Raw genomic sequence first — 10,037 nt, 5'->3', positions numbered from 1 at the left:
CTGGGAGGTCGAGGCTGTAGTGAACCGTGATCACACCACTGCATTCCAGCCTGGGCAACAGAGCAAGACTCCATCTCAAAAAACAACAACAACAACAACAAAAAAACCTGACTTTATTTCTTTTAGTCATAAGTAAAAACTATTAATTAACATAATAAGTGAAGTGCTTGGCACAGAGCCTGTCACACAAAGTAAAGGGAGCAGCAGCTGTGATTCTGAGGCTGCGTGCGGTGCGACCCTTGGAGGCAGTCCTAGCAAAGCTCCCCTTTCCTATGGTTGGATGAGCTGCTAACAAGGGAACAGTTTGTGGGGCCTTGGGTTCAGAGCCTCCCTACTCATCTATTCTGTCCCTGTACCCCCACCCCCATGGGGTGCCTTGCTCATCCTTGACAAAGCTGCTTTTATGACAGGGTAAGCTGGCAGACTACAGACTTTGCCCCTACACTGCCTACTTGGAACTGAGTGGGTGGTTTCACAGTTAGTTGTCCTTGGCTTCAAGGCAGAGCCCCTGGCTCTGCTCCCATTCCCCAGTCCCTGTCTGTTTTCCCTTTCAAGGCTGTGGGTTCCACCTCTAGCCCCAAGCCTTGGACTCTGCTCTTTCTTGCCAAACCTCTGCTGGCTGTTTTCCAGCTCCCTGTGGTTGCTGGGAGCCAAACCCTTTTAAGCCCAGACTCAGGCTGTCTTTCCCCACTTCCAGGTCATTGCAGAAACTCATCCTGGATTCTCCCCACAGCTAACCCCTGACATATCCTCTCACCTCCATTCTGGAATGGTACCTGGGTTTTAACCTTTTTAAGCCTAAACAGTTCACCATGACACCACTCTATTAAACCTCTTTTTTTTTTTCCTTTTTTTGAGACAGAGTTTAACTCTGTTGGCAAGGCTAGAGTGCTGTGGCGCAATCAAGACTCACTGCAGGCTGGGTGCGGTGGCTCACGTCTGTAATCCCGGCACTTTGGGAGGCCGAGGCGGGCTGATCACTTGAGGTCAGGAGTTCGAGACCAGCCTGGCCAACATGGTGAAACCCCATCTCTACTAAAAATACAAAAGTTAGCTAGGGGTAGTGGTATTACAGTGCCTGAAATCCCAGCTACTCCTGAGGTTGAGGCAGGAGAATTGCTTGAACCCAGGAGGCAGAAGTTGCAGTGAGCTGAGATCAGACCGCTGCACTCCAGCCTGGGTGACAGAGCAAGACTCCATCTCAAAAAAAAAAAAAAAAAAAAAAAGATCAACCTCATTAGCTTTTCTTCTGAAATTCTGGCTGTGTAGTTTTTCAAAGTTTATTTTTAAATCACAGAACACTGTTCAAACATTTTGAAGCCTCATCTGCAAAGCAGAAGAACTGCAGGCAAAGATGCTCCGTTTTGGTCAGGCACAGTGGCTCACGCCTATAATCCCAGCACTTTGGGAAGCCAGGGCAGGAGGACTGCTTGAAGCCAGTTAGAAACCAGACTAGCCAATAAAGCAAGACCCTGTCTCTACAAAAAATAATTTAAAAGGCCAGGCGCAGTGGCTCACGCCTGTAATTCCAGCACTTTGGGAGGCCGAGGTGGGCGGATCACGAGGTCAGGAGATCGAGACCATCCTGGCTAACATGGTGAAACCCCGTCTCTACTAAAAATACAAAAATTAGCTGGGTGTGGTGGCATGTGCCTGTAGTCCCAGCTACTCAGGAGGCTGAGGCAGGAGAACGGCGTGAACCTGGGAGGCAGAGCTTGCAGTGAGCGGAGATTGCGCCACTGCACTCTAGCCTAGGCGAGAGAGCAAGACTGACTCATATAATAATAATAATAATTTAAAAATTAGCCAAGTGTGGTGGTGCAGGCTTATAGTCCCAGCTACTTAGGAGGCTGAGGCAGGAGGATTGCTTGTGCCTAGGAGTGTGCTGCAGTGAGCCATGGTCATGCCACTGTGCTCTAGCCTGCCTGAGAGAGTAAGACCTTGTCTCTAAAAAAATAAAACTAATTAAAAAAAAAAAAAGGTCTTTAATCCCAGCAGTTTGGGAGGCCCAGATGGGAGGATTGCTTGATCCCAGGAGATCAAGGTTGCAATGAGCCATGATTGTGCCACTGCACTCTAGCCTGGGGGACAGAGTGAGACCCTGTCTCAAAAATAAATTAACAAATCAATAAATGAAAAGGAAAATTTGAGTCCAAGATGGGAAGATTACTTGAGGCCAGGAGTTCGAGACCAACTTGGGCAACATAGCAAGAACTCCATATCTAAAAAAAAAAAAATTTTTTTTTTTTTTTGAGATGGAGTTTTGCTCTTGTTGCCTAGGCTGGAGTGCAATGGGGCGATCTCGGCTCACTGCAACCTCCACCTCCTGGGTTCAAACGATTCTCCTGCGTTAGCATCCGGAGTAGCTGGGACTAAAGGTGCAAGCCACCATGCCCGGCTAATTTTTTGTATTTTTAGTAGAGACGGGTTTTCACTGTGTTAGCTAGGTTGGTCTCGATCTCCTGACCTTGTGAACCACCCACCTTGGCCTCCCAAAGTGCTGGGATTACAGGCGTAAGCCACCACACCGGGCCTATACCTCCATATTTTTAAATAACATGACTGTCATTATTTCTTATTTTCAGTCTTGATATTGTCTGTGGAATTCTATATTAGGATGAATTCTGCAGTAAGTAACACAGTCTTAATAGTGGCCAAAGCAATTAAGACATTTAATTATGTCGCCAGATCAACAGTCTGGAGATTAGAGGATTCAGAGCAGGTCCAGTGGTGTGGCGACATCAGGATACTGTCATGAACTGTGTGTTTCTCTTCATGTTCCCTCTCCCCTTTTGGAGGCAAGGGTGATTGCCACAGCTCCAAGCCTCCCATCGTCACACATTCACATGATAGGGTGGAAAGCTGGAAGGAAGGAGACCAAAAAGGGAAACCTCCTTTCTAACAGAAGAACACATATGCAATGGAATAATGAAAGTCAGCTGTGAAAATGTCTTTATCTGTGTTGTTACTAACTCGTATTCTCCTGTAATCAGTTTCCTTTGTAACAGTGGCAGCTGTAACAAAGTACCACAAACTGTGGCTTAAAACAACAAAAATTTATTCTCACAGTTCTGGAGGCCAGAAGTACAAACTTAGTATCACTGGGCCGGAATCAAGGTGTGGACAAGAGCTTGCTTCCTCCAGAAACTATAGGGAAACATCCCTTCCTGGCTTCTTCCAGCTTTGTGTGGCTGCTGGCATTCCTTGGCTTGTGGCTGAATCTCACTCCAATCTTCAAGGCCAGCACCATCCACTCAGTCTGCTGTCTTCCCATTGCCTTTTCCTCTGTGTATTTGTGTCAAATCTCCTTCTGCCTCCCTCTTATAAGGATTGCATTACATGTGATTGCATTTAACACCACCAGAGTAATCCAGGATAATCTCTTCTTAGCAAGGGCCATTGATTCAATCACATCTTCAGAGACTTTGCCACTTAAAGTAACATTCACAAGTTCCAGGGATTAGGACCTAGTATCTTTGGAGGCCATTAATAAACTTGCTACAGTGACCTAGTAAACCACAGGTAAATTGATACAATTAACTTAGGAAAAGGTCTCATAAGTAAATTTGACAGGACTCTAGTTTCCATGACAGAATTTCTCTCTAGCCTTTCTCTCCATTCGTTGTAAAGAGGTAAGGACTTTCCTTATCAGATTGTTTTATTGCAGAGATTGTTTTTACCTAAAACTAAGTTTACCTAAGTTTACAAAATTTGATTTAGATCAGTGGTTCTCAGTGGGGATGGTATGGCCCATAGGGGACTTCTGGAAGTTTGTTAGGGCCATTTCTTCTGGCTGTGACAATGCTAGGTGGGGGTGAGGATGCTGCTGGTATTGGGGGAAGACTAGGGATACTTACCAACCTTCAATGTGCAGGATAGTTCTCCACCAAATAGCCCACAGAATACCCTTGTAGGTAAAAAATCACTACTTATTTCTACTTCAGATGTTGTCTTGCTCTGTCACTCAGGCTGGAGTATAGTGGTGTCATCATAGCTCACTGTAGCCTCCATCTCATGGGATCAAGCAGTCCTGCCTCAGCTTCCCGAGTAGCTGGAACTACAGGCATGCACCACCATGTCCAGCTAACTTATATTTTTTCTTTATTTATTTTTGAGACGGAGTCTCACTCTGTTGCCCAGGCTAGAGTGCAGTGGCGTGATCTCAGCTCACCGCAACCTCTGCTTCCTGGGTTCAAGCGATTCTCCTGACACAGCCTCCTGAGTAGCTGGGATTACAGGTATGTGCCATGATGCCCAGGTAATTTTTTTTTTTTATTGTGTTTTTAGTAGAGATTGGTTTCGCCATGTTGGCCAGGCTGGTCTTGAACTCCTGACCTCAAGTGTTCCACCCACCTTGGCCTCCCAAAGTGCTGGGATTACAGGTGTGAGCCACTGCGCGGGAATAATTTTTATATTTTTTGAGACACAGGGTCTCCCTGGATTGCCCAGGTTGGTCTCAAACTCCCGGGCTCAAGTGATACTCCTGCCTTGGCCTCCCAAAGTACTGGGATTATAGGCATTGAGCCACTGCGTCCAGCCAAACTTCTTACTATGTGTCTTACATTGTGTTCAACACTTGTTATTGCTCAAAATGGCCTTATCCTTTATACATACTTGCCAAGAGAAATTTTTATTAGAGACAAGGTCTCACTGTGTTGCTCAGGCTGGAGTGCAGTGGTGCTATCACAGCTCACTGCAGCCTTAGCCTCCTGGGCTCAAGTGATCCTCCCACCTCAGCCTCCAGAGTAACTGGGACTACAGGCATACACCACCACACCTGGCTAATTTTAAAAATTCTTTTCGTACAGATGGGGTCTCACTATGTTTCTCAGGTTGGTCTTGAACTCCTGAGCTCAAGTGATCCTCCTGCCTCAGTCTCCCAAAGTGCTAGGATCACAGGGATAAGCCACCACACCCATCCCCAGATTTACAATTAAAAAAACTCTACAAAAATAAAAATGTGGTAAAGCCAGCTATTTTATAGGTAAGAAAGGTGATACTCATAGATGTAAAGAATCTAGCTGGGTATGGTGGGTCATGCCTGTAATCCTAGCACCTTGGGAGGCTGATTCTGGAGGATCACTTGAGGCCAGGAGTTCGAGAGCAGCCAGGGCAACAAATCGATCCCCGTCTCTACAAAGTAAAAATTAAAAATTATCTGGGGGTGGCTGGGCACGGTGGTTCATGCCTGTAATCTCAGCACTTTGGGAGGCTGAGCTGGGCAGATCACGAGGTCAGGAATTCAAGACCAGCCTGGAAAGTCCAGGCTGCAGTGAGCCATGATTTCATCACTACTCCGGCCTGGGCGACAGAGTGAGACTCCGTTTCCAAAAAAACAAACAAACAAACAACAACAAAGAAAAAACCTGCAAACTTTTCTTTGAGATCAGCTAAGCCAAGCTAGACACTTTACAGATGAGAAACTCACTGAGGGCTGGAGGAGGGAAGAGGGTTGCCCACTTGGACCATAAAACTGAACTAGGGCTAATTTAATGCTCTTTCCATTATTCCAGGTCAAGGAGTCAGATCCTTATTCAAGCCCCAGCATTCTGATTTGCCAGGTCTGTGAAGTTTGGCAAGATTCTTTACATCTATTTAATTAATTTATGTATTTAGAAACAGAGTTTCACTCTTTTGGCCAGGTTAGAGTGCAGTGGCACCATTACAGCTCACTATAATCTTAAAATCCTGGGCTCTGGTCGGGTGCGGTGGCTCAAGCCTGTAATCCCAGCACTTTGGGAGGCCGAGACGGGCGGATCAGGAGGTCAGGAGATCGAGACCATCCTGGCTAACACGGTGAAACCCCGTCTCTACTAAAAAATACAAAAAACTAGCCGGGCGAGGTGGCGGGCGCCTGTAGTCCCAGCTACTCGGGAGGCTGAGGCAGGAGAATGGCGGGAACCCGGGAGGCGGAACTTGCAGTGAGCTGAGATCCGGCCACAGCACTCCAGCCTGGGCGACAGAGCGAGACTCTGTCTCAAAAAAAAAAAAAAATCCTGGGCTCAAGGTGATTCCTTCTCCCTCAGCCTCTCAAGTAGCTAGGACTACAGGTGCACTACCACCTGCAGATATCTACACACACACACGCACACACACAAACACACACGTATGTATTTTTTGAGACGGAGTCTTACTCTCTTACCTGGGCTGGAGTGCAGCGGCCACTATCTCAGCTCACTGCAACCTCCGCCTCCTGAGTTCAAGCAATTCTCCTGCCTCAGCCTCCCGAGTAGCTGGGATTACAGACACACGCCACTACACTAATTTTTTGTATTTTTAGTAGAGATGGGGCTTCACCATGTTGGCCAGGCTGGTCTTGAACTTCTGACCTCAGGCAATCCGCCCACTTTGGCCTCTCAAAGTGCTGGGATTACAGGCGTGAGCCACCCCGCCTGGCTGCCAGCTAAATTTTTAAATTTTTTTAGAGGTTGTCCAGGCTGGCCCTAACCTCCTGGGCTGAAGCCATCTACCGGCCTTAGCCTCCCAAAGTGCTGGGATTACAGGCGTGAGCCACCACACCCAGCCTGAAATTAGTTTTACCTGTTTCCTTTCACCTTTTAAAATGTGGGTAGTAGAAAAATTAAAAGCACCTATGGGTCTCACTGTGTTAAGGTGAGACCCCACCCGCTGGGCGGGGTGACTCCCACCTGTAATCCCAGCACTTTGGGAGGCCGAGACAGGCGAATCATGAGGTCAGGAGTTCAGGACCAGCCTGGCCAACATGGTGAAACCCCTACTAAAAATGCAAAAATTAGCCGGGCGTGGTGGTGTGCACACCTGTAGTTGCAGCTACTCGGGAGGCTCAGGCAGGGAAAATCGCTTGAACCCAGGAGGCAGAGGCTGCAGTGAGCTGAGATAGCGCCACTGCACTAGAGCCAGTACAGCCAGGGTGACAAGAGTGAAACTCTGTCTCAAAAATAAATAAATAAATAAATAAATAAAATGGCTATGCTTACTGGGTAGCTAGGAGTTTGCTGATATCCTGTTATGGGAATACCACCAGCAGTTTGGATTTCGGGAGATACCAGAGTACTGCCCCCTTTTCTTTCTTTTCCTTTTTTTTTTTTTTTTTTGAGACAGAGTCTTGCTCTGTCACCCAGGTTGGAGTGCAGTGGTGCAATATCGGCTCACTGCAAGTTCCGCCTCCAGGGTTCACGCCATTCTCCTGCCTCAGCCTCCTAAGTAGCTGGGACTACAGGCACCCGCCACCATGCCCGGCTAATTTATTTTTTTGTATTTTTAGTAGAGATGGGGTTTCACCGTGTTAGCCAGGATGGTCTCGATCTCCTGACCTCGTGATCTGCCCGCCTCGGCCTCCCAAAGTGCTGGAATTACAGGCATGAGCCACCTCGCCTGGCCCAAGCACATGCCATTTCAATGGCCTTGTGCTACACAACTCCCACTATCCTATTCTGCTCTCTGTTCCAGGCTCTGGTCATATTGGGCTTTTTTTTTTCTTTTTTTTTGAGATGGAGTCCTGCTTTGTCGCCCAGGATGGAGTGCAGTGGTGTGATCTCAGCCCACTGCAACCTCCACCTCCCAGGTTCAAGTGATTCTAGTGCCTCAGCCTCCTGAGTAGCTGGGACAGGTGCCAGTCATCACGCATGGCTTGTGTTTTGTTTTCAATTAGCAATAATCGCACCTCGGATAAACCTCATTGGCTATGATACTGCCACTGTGCAAAGCTAATGTTTTGTAGTTTCAGTAGAGACAGGGTTTTGCCATGTTGGTCAGGCTGGTCTCGAACTCCTGACTTCAGGTGATCCGCCTGCCTTGGTCTCCCAAAGTGCTGGGATTACAGGTGTGAACCACTGTGCCTGGGCCATACTGGCTCTTGACTCTTCCTTGAACTAGCCAGATTTGCTTCTGCCCTAGCACTCTTCGACTTGTACTTTCTGGCTGGCATGATCTTCCCTCAGAGGATGGCTTAGTTCCCTTGATTACTCCAAGTCCTCATCACCATCTAACACGCTTATGTTTTACTTATTTCTTGCCTGTCTCTCCCCACCATAAGATCCAAGAAGGTTGGGATTTCTGTCATTTTTTTTTGTTGTTCAGTGCTATATTCTTGGTGGTGTCCACATGGTAGGTGCTATTTGTTAACTGAACACGCAAGCAAATATTTCCCTGAGTTTGTCACATGTCTATGTTTTTGATGTATGTCTGCTATGCAACAATCTTATTTACATACCCAAAACTGTTTAAAAAAAATTTTTTTTTTTTTTTGAGATGGAGTTTTGCTCTGTCACCCAGGCTGGAGTGCAGTGGCCAGATCTCAGCTCACTGCAAGCTCCGCCTCCCAGGTTCACGCCATTCTCCTGCCTCAGCCTCCCGAGTAGCTGGGACTACAGGCGCCCGCCACCTCGCCCGGCTAGTTTTTTGTATTTTTTTTTTTAGTAGAGACGGGGTTTCACCGTATTAGCCAGGATGGTCTCGATCTCCTGACCTCGTGATCAGCCCGTCTCGGCCTCCCAAAGTGCTGGGATTACAGGCTTGAGCCACCGCGCCTGGCGTAAAAAAATTTTTGATACGGAGCCTCACTGTGTCGCCCAGGCTGGGGTGCAGTGGCCTGATCTCAGCTCACTGCAAGCTCCGCCTCCCGGGTTCAAGCTATTCTCCTGCCTCAGCCTCCCAAGTAGCTGGTATTACACGCATGCGCCACCACACCTGGCTAATTTTGTATTTTTAGTAGAGAGGGGGTTTCACCATGTTGGCCAGGTCCTCAACTCCTGACCTCAGTTGATTGGCCTACATTGGCCTCCCAAAATGCTGGAATTACAGGCGTGAGCCACCGCTCCCGGACTAAAATTTTTTTTAATAAGGCTCAACTTTTGCTTCCTCAAGAATTGATTTTCTCGTTTATTAAACTGTTTATTGTGAAAACCTTCAAACATACAGTAGCGTCATTCCATTATTTCTTGATTGGGAATTCCATCAGGGCAGAGGCCTTTGATTTTTCACCGTCTGCCAGGACCTCAGCAACCCCAGGAAATGTTTCCAAAGAATGAATTAATGGCATGAAGGCTTCTCCGGGGCCCTGCCTCAGGTCCCCTCGCGGTGCCCAGCACAGTCCCGGGAGCCGTTTGCCGACTCAAGGCGCCTGTCCTGGTTTCTCCCGCCAGGCCTGGCCTTCCCCTGTACACTCACGCGGCCACCTCCAGGCGCGGGTTTGGACAGGGCTTCCAGAATGGGAGGAGCCTTGACTTCCAATTGAACAAAGTTTTTCCTAGGAGCCCGCCGGTCCCAGCCCCACCCGGGCCAGAGGCCGCCTCACAGACTAGGCCTCTTTGCCGCCGGGGCCGCTGGCGCGCGTTCTCCTCTCTTCAGCCCTCCCTCTCCCTCCCAACCCTCCCCCCGCCACGGGCTGCCCGCCACGGGCTGTGGCGGTTGGTCGTCCCTTTCCCACCCCCTCAGCTAACGAGCGGGCTCTAGGCCCTCTGGGATTGGCTGTGCTTGAGTGCATCTTCCCTCAGCGTTTCTGATTGGTCGCTGGACGTGCGGGATGCGGGTCCCCATTGGCTAGGCCAGGGCGCCTGCGCGGCGGGGTTCTCGGTCGCCAGCCATTCCTAGGGAGGACTGCCGCTCGTTCGGACGTCTTTCCTGTCGCTGGAGGAGACGTCCGGGCTCTCCGGGAAGGCGGCTGCGGCGACAAAATGAAGATATTCGTGGGCAACGTCGACGGGGCGGATACGACTCCGGAGGAGCTGGCAGCCCTCTTTGCGCCCTATGGCACGGTCATGAGCTGCGCCGTCATGAAACAGTTCGCCTTCGTGCACATGCGCGAGAACGCGGGCGCGCTGCGCGCCATCGAAGCCCTGCACGGCCACGAGCTGCGGCCGGGGCGCGCGCTCGTGGTGGAGATGTCGCGCCCAAGGCCTCTTAATACTTGGAAGATTTTCGTGGGCAATGTGTCGGCTGCATGCACGAGCCAGGAACTGCGCAGCCTCTTCGAGCGTCGCGGACGCGTCATCGAGTGTGACGTGGTGAAAGGTAACGCGGAGGCGCGCTCGGGGGCGGGGGCGCGCTCGGGGCACTCT

At 49.3% G+C, this 10,037-nt stretch overlaps 3 protein-coding genes and 1 pseudogene across 4 annotated transcripts in view; 1 reads left to right on the top strand and 3 right to left on the bottom strand.

Annotated features, from left to right (window-relative positions):
• Positions 1 to 10,037, bottom strand: part of MRPL11 (mitochondrial ribosomal protein L11) — a 242,991-nt gene that overhangs the window by 174,265 nt on the left and 58,689 nt on the right. The gene's annotated exons all lie outside the window — the stretch shown is intronic.
• The window catches only part of CTSF (cathepsin F), a 105,866-nt gene that overhangs the window by 37,147 nt on the left and 58,682 nt on the right, over positions 1 to 10,037 (bottom strand).
• LOC126936770 (uncharacterized) lies at positions 7,605 to 7,687 on the bottom strand (annotated as a pseudogene).
• Positions 9,250 to 10,037, top strand: part of LOC126935346 (RNA-binding protein 4) — a 56,667-nt gene continuing 55,879 nt past the window's right edge. Inside the window, exon 1 of one of the 2 annotated variants that reach the window (XR_007719229.1) lies at positions 9,250 to 9,990. Coding sequence is in view for 1 of the 2 variants with exons in the window: in XM_050756618.1 (XP_050612575.1) it covers positions 9,654 to 9,990 (337 nt within the window). In the remaining variant the exon portion in view is untranslated. The remainder of the gene's footprint in view (positions 9,991 to 10,037) is intronic. The other variant, XM_050756618.1, reaches the window with a different exon arrangement.

This window comes from Macaca thibetana, chromosome 14 (genome assembly GCF_024542745.1).
Source record: "Macaca thibetana thibetana isolate TM-01 chromosome 14, ASM2454274v1, whole genome shotgun sequence".
NCBI classification, from domain to species: domain Eukaryota; kingdom Metazoa; phylum Chordata; class Mammalia; order Primates; family Cercopithecidae; genus Macaca; species Macaca thibetana.
Note: the sequence above shows the minus strand (reverse complement) of the source record. Positions and strands in the feature narration are given on the sequence as shown.